Source organism: Pelodiscus sinensis, chromosome 2 (genome assembly GCF_049634645.1).
Source record: "Pelodiscus sinensis isolate JC-2024 chromosome 2, ASM4963464v1, whole genome shotgun sequence".
Classification (NCBI taxonomy): Eukaryota; Metazoa; Chordata; order Testudines; family Trionychidae; genus Pelodiscus; species Pelodiscus sinensis.
Genome location: NC_134712.1, coordinates 92,940,297 through 92,954,876, shown reverse-complemented (window position 1 = coordinate 92,954,876; position 14,580 = coordinate 92,940,297). Strand labels below are relative to the sequence as shown.

At 41.9% G+C, this 14,580-nt stretch overlaps 1 protein-coding gene across 2 annotated transcripts in view; it reads left to right on the top strand.

The window, feature by feature from the left end:
* Positions 1-14,580, top strand: part of CD226 (CD226 molecule) — a 95,049-nt gene that overhangs the window by 58,469 nt on the left and 22,000 nt on the right. For both annotated transcript variants that reach the window (XM_075921041.1, XM_014572699.3), the window contains exon 3: positions 5,492-5,839. In XM_075921041.1, the coding sequence (XP_075777156.1) occupies positions 5,492-5,839 (348 nt within the window). The remainder of the gene's footprint in view (positions 1-5,491; positions 5,840-14,580) is intronic.

Here is a 14,580-nt window from a genome sequence, read left to right as displayed (position 1 = left end):
AACTCCTCCTCCTTTTCTCCCCTGCCTATTCTTCCTGAACAATCTATACCCTTTCATGACAGCGCTCCAGTCATGCGAGTCATCCCACCAAGTCTCTGTTATCCCAATTAAATCGTATTTCTTGGTCTGGGCCAGGGCCTCCAGTTCTTCCTGCTCGTTGCCCAGGCTTCTCGCATTAGTGTACAAACACTTCAGGTAACCAGTTGATTGCACTATCTTCTCCATTCGAAACTGGGGTCCTCCTTTCTCGCTCCTTGCTCTATGCATTTCTTCCCGGTATCTGACTTTCCCACTCCCCTCAGGGTTTTGGTCACCGTCCCCCGACGAACCTAGTTTAAAGCCCTCCTCACTAGGTTTGCAAGCCTGCCCGCGAAGATGCTCCTTCCTCTCTTCGTTAGATGGATCCCATCTCTTCCTAACAATCCTTGCGCCCGGAACAGAGTCCCATGGTCGAAGAAACCAAAGCCCTCTCTGCGACACCACCTGCGCAACCACGCATTTACGTCCTCAATTCGACGATCCCTGCCCAGTCCTTTCCCTTCAGCAGGGAGGATGGACGAGAACACCACTTGCGCTCCAAATTCTTGGATCCTTCTTCCCAGTGCTACATAATCTGCAGCAACCCGCTCAAGGTCATTCTTGGCCGTATCATTCGTTCCTACATGGAGAAGCAGGAAGGGGTAGCGATCTGAAGGTTTGATCAGCTTGCTAAGCCTCTCAGTGACATCCCGAATGCGAGCTCCCGGTAAGCAGCACACCTCTCGAGATTCCAGGTCCAGACGGCAGAGGGATGGCTCAGTCCCTCTTAGGAGGGAGTCCCCGACCACCACCACCCGTCGTTTCCTTTTGGGGGTGGTGGTCGTGGAACCCCCATCCCTAGGACTACGCATCCCATGCCTTTCAGTAGATGGTGCTCCCTTCTGGTTTCTACCTTGTGAGGTCCCTTCCAGAGCTTTCAGCACTGCAGAGCCTGTGGAGAGAGCTTGAAAGCGATTGCTTACCTCTATAGCATCGGGGGAATCCCGTGCTGGCCTTTTTCCCCTTCTAGAAGTTACATGCTGCCAGTTCTTTTCTTGGTCATGTACTGCCCTCACTGGCTCCTCTGCCTGCCGTGCTTGAAGGATCAATTGCTGCCTTCTATAGAGGAAGTCTTCATCCTCTCTGATCAAGCATAAGGTCGACACTTGGGCCTCCAGTCCTCTAATTTTTTCTTCCAAAATCTCGACCAGCTTGCACTTCGTGCAGATGAAATCTGTTCTTTCTTCTGGGAGGAAGACAAACATGGCACACGCCATGCAGGTAACAACAGCAGACCCATCATCAACCATCGCTGCTGTCCTGGAGAAGGGATTTAAAAAGAAAGACAAGAGAACCTCCCGCCCTTCCCTCTCCCCTTCCCAACTCCCTCTCAAAACTCCGTGTTAGCAATCACCTGTTCGCAAGCTCCTTGGTCGCTTGCCCACTGCCTTATAAAGCCCCTCCCGCTACCAAGGCTCAGCAATCAGCAGAGGCTTCTAGAATTCAAACTTTAATTAGAAGCCAACAGTTTCCACCTGCCAATCACAGCACAAACTCTATCAAGGGGAGGGGAGGGGGGAAAAAAAAAGCCTCACTCTCAAACACAGGGGGAAATAAATAAATAAAATAAACAAACAAACAAACAAAAAACAAAAAAGAACACACACCAACCCTCACTCACAAACACAAGCTCAGCATACAGCAAGAAAGCCCCAAGCACAACACCCACTTCCCTCAAGACTCCGGTATCTACTTCTCCTCTACCTGGAGAACTCCCCCTCTAAAGCCTCACTCAAACGGGGGGGGGGGGGGGGGGGGGAGAAAAAAAAAAAACAACCAACACCACCACACACCAAACAAACACAAGCTCTGCACACACTAAGAAAGCCCCAATAACAAAACACACTTCCCTCAAGAGTCCTGTATCTGCTTCTCCTTCACCTGGAGAACTCCCTCTCAAAACTCCCTGTTAGCAATCACCTGTTCGCAAGTGTTAAACATTGTTAAAATGTTGCTCTTTATAGTATGAATTTGTCTAGGTCAGGTCCCAGCCATTGAATTTTGTTATACAGTACTGTTGCCCATTAGATTGAAGAGCTCTCTCTCGCTCGCTCTTTCTCTCTCTCTCTTTCATCAATTTATATGCTTAGATAGACTTTGAACAAATCACCCCTTAATCTTTTTTTATAAGCTAAATACATTATTCTTGAGTAGTTTTTAACTATAGGGCATGTTTCCCAATTCTTTAATCATTGTTGTGGCTTTTCTATGAACTATAGCCAGTTTTTAAATATGTTCAGGGGAGTTGACAGCCTCCATGGGCGCCTGGTCAAAGTGTGGGGGGGGAGGGGGGGAGGAGAAGGAAGGAAAGAAGCTTCCAGAAGTGGCAGGGCCACAGGCAGAAAAGGCAGGTCTGGGGCAACCAGCCCTCAGAGCCCCATGGCGCAGCTGTAGCTGGGAGCCCCAGGCCCCCTTTCAGTTGCTGGGCTGCTCCTTTTGTTACCCCCATTGTCAGGCCTGAATAGCCTTCCTGAAGTGTGGGCACCACAACTGGAGACAATATTTCCAGTAATGGTTGCAACTGTGTCAAATATATAGTCAATATAACTATTCATTCCTGCTTGATATTCTTACCTTTATACATCCAAGGATCATGCTAATCCTTAGGCCATATCATTGAGCTAGATGCTGCTATTGAGCTAATTGTTGACCATGGCATCCCTCCACCTTTTTCAGAGTCACTGCTTCCCAGTATAGAGTTCCTCAGCCCATAAGTTGGGTCTGCGTTCCTTGTTCCTAGATGTATGCCTTTGAATTAGGCTGTATTAAAACACACATTATTTGCATGTTTTCAGCTTACCCAGCAATACTCTGGGTAAGTATTGCTGGGTATCAATGACTTGTTTTCTTTATTATTTATCACTTTCATGGCCCGCTTCATATGAAATCTCAAAACCATATGAACAATAAATATAGGGATTATATTTATAGAGTGTTACGCTATATGTCAAAGTATCACAATAATTGCCCATTTACAATTACATTTTGAGATTTACTGGGCAATTTTTAATCTACTTAAAATTACATTTATTATTTTGTTTTACTTCACTCTGTCCCATACGTGTTTTAATGATACCAAGAATATGCAGAAGCTTGAGAAATGCACTTTGGGACAAGTTTCTGAAGTGAACAAAAGCTTTCCCCTTAGAATCATAGGCTGGAAGAGACCTCCGGAGGTCATGAGTCCAGCCCCCTCCCTAAAGCAGGAGCAATTTCAACTAAATCATCCCAGCCAGAGCTTTGTCAAGTCAAGATTTAAAAACTTCTAGGGCTGGAGATACCACCACCTCCCTAGGTAACCCATTCCAGCACTTCACCACCCTCCTGGTGAAATAATTTCTCCTAATATCCAATCTAGACCTCCTCCACTGTAATTTGAGACTCTTGCTCCTTGTTCTGCCATCCATCACTACTGAGAATAGCCTCTCTCCATCCTCAGTAAGTTGAAGGCTGCTATCAAATTCTCCCCCCCCCCCTTCTGCAGACTAAATAAGCCCAAATCCCTCAGCCTCTCCTCGTAGGTCATGTGCTCCAGCCCCTTAATCATTTTGGTTGCCCTCCACTGGACCCTCTCCAATACATCCACATCCTTTCTGTAGTGGGGGCTCAGAGCTGGATGCAGTACTCCAGATGTGGCTTCACCAGTGCAGAATAAAGGGGAACTTGCTTGGTTTGTTTATAAACAGCTATTTCACTAAAAAAATTAATTCTGGGCTAAGAAACTTCAACAAGAAGGATTTTTTAAAATGAATTTCTTTTTAAAGACATCTGTGTAACTGAGAAGTTGTTTTTTGGGGGGGTTTTCTGAGAGCTGACAAGGATGGATTTAATTCATATTGGGAGTAACTGACCTTTTACAGGACAGTCAAATGTTTAGCTATCTTGCAAGATTTTCCTCAGTGGGTGGTGTGAGGGGGTCTGGGTTTATTTGAGGTGCACTAGAGTTGTGCTTGGAAAAACTCGAGTTGATTAACTGGTACCTGATGAATGTAGATTTGGAACCACAGAGTAGGTTGTGGGGTTTTTAGTACATGTGTGGAGGGGTCATCACAGGAAAAGAAAAAAAATGTGACTGAAAACAGACTTTTAGATGTAAAGTGCCATCTCAGTCTTAACTTAATTGTTCAATAAATCCTCAGCCACAACAGCATTATAGTTACAATGTGGGTAACACCTTAAACTAAACATATATTCACATCCTGCACTATGTGGAGTGTTATATATCATATAGTATATGACCATGTCTGTATTTGTAATGTGCTACTGTTTGCAATCATATATATAGTAGCCCAGTGTTTGTGAGTCTGTAAGGCTGAAATGCTGGCTGTACCCTCTAGGGGGCGCTGTTGCCTGAAATGCTGGCTGTTCCCTCTGGGCAGCCTGTGCCGCATGGGGAGTGCGGGGCCCAAACGGCCGCTTGCTCTACTTGCTCCCCCGCGGCGGCCCGGCTGAATGGCGCAGAAGTCAGCCGAGTGCCACGGTGGGAGGCGAAGGGGGGAGGGGCGGTGACGTGCGGTGTGACAGCGGCTCCAGGCCCTGCCCCGCCCCCCTTGCCTCCCGCCGTGGCGCTCGGCTGACTTCTGCACTGCTCAGCCAGGCCACCGCATGGGAGCAAGTGGCGCAAGCGACCGTTTGGGCTCCCCACCCCCCATGCAGCATGGGGAGTGCAGCACCCAAATGGCCATTTGGGCTCCGCGGTCCCCCGAGTTAGAGGCGGGACGGTGAGGAGAAGAGAAAGAGAGAGACAGAGAGAGAGGAAGGAGGCGGGGGTGAGCTTAGAGAGAGAGATGGGGGGAGGCAGGAGGAGGAGGAGGAGAGAGAGAGAGAGCGGAGGCTCAGGAGAGAAGACCGACGTGGAGGAGAGACCTGAAAATTCTGTTTTATGACGGGCTAATTGGTTAGTTTTAAAATAAACACAGAACTTCAAACATTCTTCAGTTCTTAGCCCATTTAATTAGATGGGTTAGGGTGACCAGGTAACCTCTTTTAAAAGGGACAATCCCATATTTAAACTTTATTGCAGATCTCTCTACTTTTTTCTTTCAAATGGAAAATTGTCCCACGTTTTCTGTCTTCTCCCACCCCCCGCCCTCCAGTATTGGCAGGTCTTGCTGCTGGCTGGATACCTGCTCACCAGCCACTTGCCTACAATTGATTGCTCTTGAACTTGTTTGAATATGATAAACTTTACCAGATGTCTTGTATTCAGCATACGGAAATATGGTCACCCTATGCAGAGCCATCACTACCAATTCTGCTGCCCGAACACTCCCCATGGGGGGATATCTGGGGAGGGAGGACTGTGTGCAAGGGCTGCTAGGGCAGAAGCTGTGGGGGACAGTGCTGACCTGACGATTATTACTCGTAAATGTGACCTGCACATTGTAAGCATGTTTTGTTTTCTTTTTAATAGATTCTTTCAAGGTCCCCCCTGTGCCACCAGCAAACCACGTGATCACTGAGCCAGGGGAAAATGTAACCCTTAGATGTCCCTTCAGGGTTGGAGGTTTGGTGCAGCAAGTAACATGGGAACGGATAAAAGTGGATCGGAGAGATACCGTAGTCCTGTGCAATTTGTCAGAAGGGAAAACCTACGGCTCAGATTACCAGGAGCATGCCATCATAGACTGCGCCCCTCAGAAGAGCAGCATTCTTGTCCTTCAAAACGTTTCAGCTTATGACTCTGGAATTTATCGCTGCCATTACAGTTTAACTAACGGTGCAAACAAAACCCATGTGATGAGCTTGACTGTCACTAGTGGTAAGTTGAGAAGTGACGGGGCTGATGGTTTCACAAGTGGGAACTCTGTGAATTGCTAATGTCTTCCCCTACACATAAATACTTGTAGTTGCTAAGTGGGCTTCTCGTATGTCATGTGCCAACTAGCCGTGTGTCCTGAATAGTGGGATATGGTGGTTATTGTGGCTTCCACAAAGCTGGGCTGATGGAGCCTGGCTGGTTTTTCAGTGTTACTTTTACAGCTGTCTCAGGGGAGCTGGTGACTATATGGCAGTGAGAGGGGTGATTTGAAATGGGGAACATGAGTGAAAGGCAGTTGCCTAAGGCTGATAAAAGGAGTCTCTAGCTCCATTCAACATGCATCCTGGGAACTTCCCAAGCGTGCATTCCCTGGAGCAGGGGCACTAGGATAGGGTTCATAGTGGGGCTGCTGAGAGAGCCACTGAATCAAAGTGTGATGGAAACCACTTCAAGCCAGGGAATGCAGCATTCTTAGTCTAGTGCTGGAGTGCGCTATGCTGCGTTCCAGAAGCATGATGCATTTTGAGTTGTAAATATTTGTAATGCTCAAAAGTGCAGTTTGGCTGGAGTGGGAAGATATGAAAAAGTGGCTGTCACAATACACGTTAGGTACTTGTTTCTTTACATTCAGTTGTTTTACAAATGAATATTGTATTGATACCATCCCTATTGTAAAGCTCATGACATGTGCCAGACTGACAGTTGTGCTTGCTGAATCTACTCATTATCCTTGGAACAGTCAAAGCACACACAGAAACAGTGTGGGATCCCCGCATTGCCTTAGGCCTTTCAAGGTAAAAAGATAGCTTGGTCATGCTAGCATCTCCACTAATTGTACTGATGATGGGGGCATACGGCCACCACCACAAAAATGGAGACCACAAAAATCATTTATTCTAGCCCACTGAAGTAGTTGTGTGATAACAACAAAGCCTGGCTGCTCACTGGCGTTCTAATGGGAAATACGCCATGCTCCATTGTCAAAGTGTGGCGCTAGGCAGGTGCAAAATAAATGTACAGTAAAAAAAAATCAAAATATATTTTTTTTAATTCTTTTAAGAACTAATCAATTGTTATACAGTCTTTTCATGCTCAGAAACTATCAATTGAATTCACAGCCAGGAAGAGAAAACAGTGCAAAGTGTTAATTACGATGTATGTGAGATTAAAGAGAATACATGTGGGAATATGGAAACATTTTTCACTGATTTGTTTGTAACAGTCTCTTTCTCTCTAACAGAAAATCTACCCATTGAAAAAAAATTCTTGTGTGTATTTGTAAATTAACTCACTTTTTACTGTATTTTCCATTTCCTTATACCACAGAAATCCTTTAATGCTACATTCTAAATAATCCTGCTGCAGTTTTGATTTCTACTTTAAATCTGCTTTGAAGGACTCACAACTCATTTTAGGGTGTTTAGAGCATGTTTTGAAAGTATAACTTCGCTTGAGTTTTCCAGATTCCACTTTTCCCATTAATGTTTAAAATCTTGCTGTTAGGTGCTTTTAAAGGTACTGTTTTTTCTTTGTCATAACTAAGCATTCTGGATGTTCCCTTTCTAGGACTAGACAACTTTTTTTTTTTAACAGAAATAGTATCTATGACATAGTCAGAATCCTTTCAGAATGATTACTCCAAAGGGTGTTTGTTAGGTGGTAGAAACAGGAAAATGAACTGGGCATATTAATGTGCATGCCTAACTTGAGGAGTCGATTGTTTAATGGGAGGCAGAAGGGAAAGAAGCTTTTTGAATCTTAAATTTATTTTGACTTTAAAAATGTTTACCCCATGCAATAATAATCAAACTTGTATACCTAAAACTGTCAAACAGGCCTAAACCTGATAGTCATTGGGAAATTTTCTAGATACTTCAAGTGCAGTAGTATATATAGACACAACCCCCCCCCCCCAAAACAAACAAACAAAAACAGTGAAATGGACCAGTCTACCCCTCTTTTAAAACTCTCTCTCCCAACCTGAAAGTTGATTCATAGAATACTAGGACTGGAAGGGACCTTGAGAGGTCATCGAGTCCAGTCCCCTGCCCTCATGGCAGGACCTAGTACTGTCTAGAAGACTATCCCTGATAGACATTTATCTAACCTACTCTTAAGTATCTCCAGAGATAGAGATTCCACAATCTCCCAAGGCAATTTATTCCTGTGTTTAACCACCCTGACAGTTAGGAACTTTTTCCTAATGTCCAACCTAAACCTCCCTTGCTGCAGTTTAAGCCCATTGCTTCTTGTTTTAACCTCAGAGGCCAGGAAGAAGTTTTCTCCCTCCTCCTTGTGACACCTTTTTAAATATCTAAAAACCGCTATCATGTCCCTTCTCAATTTTCTCTTTTCCAAACTAAACAAGCCCAGTTCTTCCAGTCTTCCTTCATAGGTCAGATAGTCAACCTTCTATAGCTTTAAAATCCCTGACAAGTTTTACACTGTCAGTATACATTGATTTCTGTTCTAACCATTCTTGTTTAATGGGGGAAAAAAAGTTGAAAGACTGTGACTACAGCACAATACAATTCAGTGTCTGCCAAGTCCTCTCCCCCTTAAATATACACACTGAAACATTACATGCAAAACTGTGCACCTGTTATAATAATTAGAGGACATATTTTTATTTAAATGTTTTCCCAATTTTGGGTTTTTTTCAGAAGTGTCACAGTGCACAATGAATGAATGAGAGAATGAGGGAGAAATATTAACTGAGAGGGGAAGAGAGAACTGATGTCATTTCTGAACATAATAATGCTAACTGGAAAATATAATACCAACTAAATATACAAGATAATGGGGTCCACATTAGCAGTTACCAATGACACAACAAATCTTGGACTCTTGGTAGATAGTTCTCTGAAAACATATGATCAATATGCTGCATCAATAAAAAAGCTAAAATTATTAGGAACTAGTAGGCATAGAAAATTTTAAAAAAAATATCATAATGCCACTATATCAATCCATGGTACAGCCACATCTTGGAAATGGTGTGCAGTTCTGGTTAGCTCATTTAAAAAAAGATATATTAGTATTGTAAAAAATATAGGAGGGGCTTCCGCTGATATTAAAAAGTCTAGGACTATTCAGTATAGGAAGATCTAGTTGAAAGGTGATATGATAAAATCCTGAATCTATAAAATTATGACTCATGTGGAGAAAGTGATTTAGGGAAATATTATTTACCCCTTCATGTAACACAAGAACTAGAGGTCATCAAATGAAATTAACAAGCAGCAGTCTTAAAACATACAAGAGGAAGTACTTCCCACACTGCACAGTCAACCTGTGGAACTCATTGTCAGGGCATGTTGTTAAGGCCAGAAGTGTAAGTGGCTTCAAAAAAGATTTAGACAAGTTCCTGGAGGATAGTTAGGGATGTAACTCCATGCTCTGAGAGTCCCTAAGGGTACGTCTTCACTTCCTCCCTAGTTCGAACTAGAGGTGCAAATGTAGCCAACCGAAAAAATGAGGAATAACGTTAGTTACAAACTAATGAGTCCCGGAGTGCACTTCCTGGTTCAAATCAGCTGGAGAGTGGAATAGTGGGTGGGTGAAATTATGCTAATGAAGCACGGGATATTTAAATAGCATCCCTAGTTCGAACTAGGGAGCAAGTGTAGACATACCCTCGGACACTGACTGCTAGATGGTAGGAATGTGTATGACAGGAGATAAATTGCCCTGTGCTTTTCTGTTCCCTCTGTTGAAACCAGCACTAGCCATTGGTAGAAGACAGGATACTGGACTAGATGGACAATTGTTCTGACCCAATATGGCCATTCTTATGTTAACATTCTGAGAGACATGGGAAGCCAACAAAAACTGCAGCCAAGGTCAAATTTAGTTACAGGGCATCCCCACTATAAGTAGCCCGGGTATACAACCATTGCACATGAAAAGAGCTGATGCTTGTAGAAACTGATACATTATAAATCCTCACATTCCCTGCTCTTAAGTCACGTGCAAAAAAATTGCACAAATGGAAGTCAAGACGCATGAGAAAAAATCCCCGCTTTAGGTTATTTCGCTGTAAGTCCAAGTTTTTTAGAATGTGTCTTGGACTTACAGTGAGGATGGCCTGTTCTGGGCCTGGTTCAGCACTTGTCTTGAAAGAGCCAAGAAAAACAATGTATTGCTAATCATGACTACCTGATGTAACATTTTATGCATTTCCTTTTCATATCCATTTAGTCACCTAGTTTGGCTTGGCTTTCATTTGGGGCTACAGAGCCAAGTAATAGTCCTGGATCTCCTATTTAATTCCTTACCATTTCTTCCTGATCTGGAAGTGGATTAAAACTTTGAGAGGTACAGTACAAATATTGCAGGCAAGAACTGGATATAGAGTTAGTAGAGAGAAGCTTTTGAGTCTAGGAAACGGTGGGGGGAGGGGGGAGGAAAGTAGAATTGTAAGTAGCGATAGAGAGGGATTCAGAGGAAAGATTAGAAATACAGTTTTGCAGAGTCTGAGTTTGATGGTTGACCATTGTAGAGAAAACTTATAGTTTGAAAATTTTGGAGATGGAAAAACTGAACCAGAGGAGCCTCAAACAGGGACAGAGAAATACATATGGGAGTCATTTGCAGAGCTGAAACTATAGAAAAGTTGCCACTTTCCTAAGTGTGCATTTCTTCATCTCTTTCTGCAAACAGAAATCACACCATGCAGTTCTGATCAAAATAAAGAAGGAAACAAGAAATGTAAGAAAATACACTAAGGGTGGGGAGAGGGGTACAAGAAAGTATTTATACGTTTGTCATTAGAAGACTGCATGCTGCAGCTTGACATTTTATCTGGTTCCTCTGGCCCCAGCAAGGAACTGCCATGACTTGGGGAGAGGCATGCAGCTCAGAATCCCGGTGTAGGACTTATTAGGCAGTCATGCAGCTTAGTCTGTGTCTAGACTGTAGGGTTTTTTCGAAAAAAGTAGACTTTTTTCGAAAAAACTTCACCTGCGTCTAGACTACAGCCGTGTTCTTTTGAAATTAAATCAAAAGAATGCGGCTTTTCTTTCAACAGCGGTACGCCTCATTTCACGAGGAATAACGCCTTTTTTCGAAAGCGCTCTTTCGAAAAAAAGGCGCTGGGTAATGCTAACTGTGCTTTTTCGAAAGAGAGCATCCAGACTGCCTGTGTGCTCTCTTTCGAAAAAGGCTTGCAGTCTACATGTAGCCAAAGAGGGAATCTTAGTTTATTGTTGTTATACCAGTGTAGATCTGCTCTATTTTGTTTTAGACATTTTGTTTTAAAGATGGTTCTTGGTTAAAAGGAAACAAAAGACAGACCACATTAAAAGACCACAAAGGGGGAAGTAATCATGAAGGGTACATCTAGACTACAAGCCTCTTTCGAAAGAGATTGTCTAGACAGCCACGCAGCTTTCGAAAAAGCGATCCGCTTTTTCAAAAGAGAGCACCCAGGCAATCTGGATGCTCTCTTTCGAAAAAGCCCTGTTTGCATTCAAGAACGCCTTTTTTGGAAAGAGCTCTTTCAAAAAAAGGCGTTCTTCTTTGTAAAATGAGGTTTACCACTGTCGAAAAAAATGCTGTGTTCTTTTAATTTAATTTCAAAATAATGTGACATCAGTCTAGATCAGGGGTCTCCAAACTACGGCCCGCGGACCGGATGCGGCCCGCGAGGCCCTCTCATCCGGCCCATGGAGACCTTTTTGTCTACGGAAAAAAAATTACGGAAATTTACGTGTACCCTGCCAAGATCAGCCGCCGCAGTTTCAGCAGCGGTTTTCTGACTTGGATTCAAAGGCAGAAGAAGTGAGATTGTTTCAAAACCCATTTGAAGCAGATGTGGCCAGTTGCCCAGATGAACTGCAGCTGGAAGTCATTGAGTTGCAAGCAAATGACCTCTTTAGGGACAAGTTCAAAATAGGACTGGTGGGTTTTTACCAGTTTTTGCCCAAGGAAGACTTTCCTAATGTCAAAACTTTTGCATCAAGGTACTTTTCAATCTTTGGAACAACATACCTGTGTGAACAAACATTTTCAAGAATGAAATACGTGAAGAACAATTTGAGAACAAACTTGTCCGATGATAATCTCAGGTCACTGTTGATGTTAGGGACAACAAATCTAAAGCCAGAAATGTCTGCTATTTTGGCATCCAGGAAACAATTTCACCATTCACACTAATACAGGTGTTCATGTGTAGTGTATCAATGTGTTATTAAATAATAACTGAATAAAATAATATTAAATAAATAATTAAAAACAACATCCATGTTTTGATTGTTTTTTATTTGGACCTCAAGTGTGTAGTCGGCCCCCGAACTGCTGTTTGATAGTTAATGCGGCCCTCGGGCTGAAAAGTTTGGAGACCCCTGGTCTAGATGCAGGTGAAATTTTTTTTAAAAAAAGGCCACTTTAAAAAAACAAAACCCTGTAGTCTAGACATACCCGAAGAGACCTTAAGCTGGCCAGGGGCACTGCTGGTTGTATATTCATAAGTAGCTTAAAGTGAGGTTCAACTTTGAAAAGTGCCTGTATAATCATAATTGAAGTGCATATTTATTGTCTCACTGATTTCCTAATCATTAGAAGTAAAATTTGCCGTCTTTCAAATGTAATGTGTCTTGGACTACATCTGTGCTTGGAATTGGGGTGTGATTTTTCCAACTCATGTAGACATATACTAGCTCTGATTGAATGAGTGTGCTAAATATAGTAGTGTAGCTTGGGACAGTGGCAGTAGCAAAATGGTTTAGCTGCCTGAAGTACAAACCCACCTGGACCTCATCGGTATATATTTGGCGTAGCTTGCCCATGTGAACTGCTGTTATTTTTAACCTCAGTTTGCAAGTAAGATGTTGTTTGAAACTAGTAATGCAGAACCTTATTTCTCGGTTTGGGAACCAAGCTTTATTCTTTATGGCTAACAGTAAACCTTTTGTAACTGAGAATTAGTTGTTAAATCTTTTACAATGCTTGAGCCAGAAAAGCATAAATCTAGTTCATTTTCCTATAGGTGTGTTAATTCTGCTGTGTGAACTGTAGTAAAAAGGAATAAAATTAGAGCAAGCAGCTAGGACTGGGGATATTCATGTGGATCTGTTGAATTAAAAAGTTGTCACTTTATTTAGTTACTTTAAGAAGAAAAACCTCATTTTAAGAGGATTTCATGCCACAAGTCATTCTTCTTTGGTTATCTGTAAACACTTTAGAAAGTTGAATAATATTTTGGGATGCGAGTATTTATTTATATAATTAATAAATAATTACTGCATAGCCTCTGGATGAGAACACCCCCTTTAAAACAGAAGGCAAAGTATTCGTATCAGTGAAATAGTTTGTGTCCACTAAGAAGCAGTTGTCCCCCCCCCCCCCAAATTATTGCCACTTGCATTGCTTCCATTATCTGTTAAACTAAATAATAGTGGGCCATGAAATTGTAGCCCATGTATTGTATCATATCTGTGCCTGGAGACGTGGTTTAACTGCAGTAGCATGCGTAAGTTTCAGTGATGATTGATCTCCCAAACACTTAAATACCACAAACACCTTGAAACCACTTGTATTGTTTTTGCAAAGTGTGAAATCTAAAAGTCCAAATGTAGTACAACTCAGAAATGTTGTTTTTTCTGAAGCAGCAGTGTATTATAGAATCTGTATCTTTTCCATTTGCAAAGACTGTAGGGCATTTGCTATTATATAAATCTGTTGTAGGACACAGGGAAAGTATGATCCTCATGTTAAGTACCTTTTTTTTAACTCTTGAAAGCTCACAAGATATCATTAAATTGGAGAAGTTGCTGCCAATTTTTTGTTTGGTATAGTAGTTAAAATTAGTGTTTTAATTTCATAAATCTTTGCACTCATTATGTCTGAGTACAACTTAAGGTACTTGCAGTAGATTTCATTGGAGCACTAAATAATTTTAAGCTAAAGAATTAAATCTCTCTGGCTCCTATAAGTCCTGTTGCCACAATGTCTTGCTAAATATGATCATATCATGAAAATAGATACTGGCAATAGTTATCCTTTTAAATACCTCCATTAATCTGCACTTGGTTTTAATAAGAGCTGCAGTTAATGCTATTCCCCTGTCGCTGACTGTGACCAAAACATCTAAATTTTGTGTAATAGCTTTGCATCTAGGTAATAAGTACTTTCCACCTGAACACATAAGCAACCATTCATTCACTGACTCTCCTGTCTGTTTTTTAATTTCCCTTATAAAAAGAAAATTCTTTAGTATAAATTGTATTGCTTGCCTTTTTTTACAGACAAACTGACAGGTGAATTTACTGAAACTAGATTTGTAGTCTCCTTTAAATCTCTAACCTTTAGTCAGATTTTGGCATTTACTGAGTTACTCTGCATGATCTAAAATGCTTATATTACTGTAACTAGTTAAAAGTGATTTGAGCTGAATTAGGGCTAGAGAAAAAATCTAAATTTGTCAAGTACAAACACACACACACCCGACTTCAAATGAGAAAAGAAAAATGAGTTGCTAGGTGTTACTTTACATCTAAAGCAGAATCTGTAGATTTTTGTTATCCAAGCTACTAAAAGTTTTATTGGATCTTAAGATTTCCACTTATGCCAGATGAGTTTTTGATGCATGTCCAAGTAAAGAGAAATGTATCAGAATATATGAGAAACTTACTGTTGTTAGTACTTGAATAAAAGCCCATCATTTCCAAACACAGCAGCTCTACTTTTGACTGAAAGGAGTTTCCATCTCCATTAGCTGTCAAATAGCCATAGAACTCTTT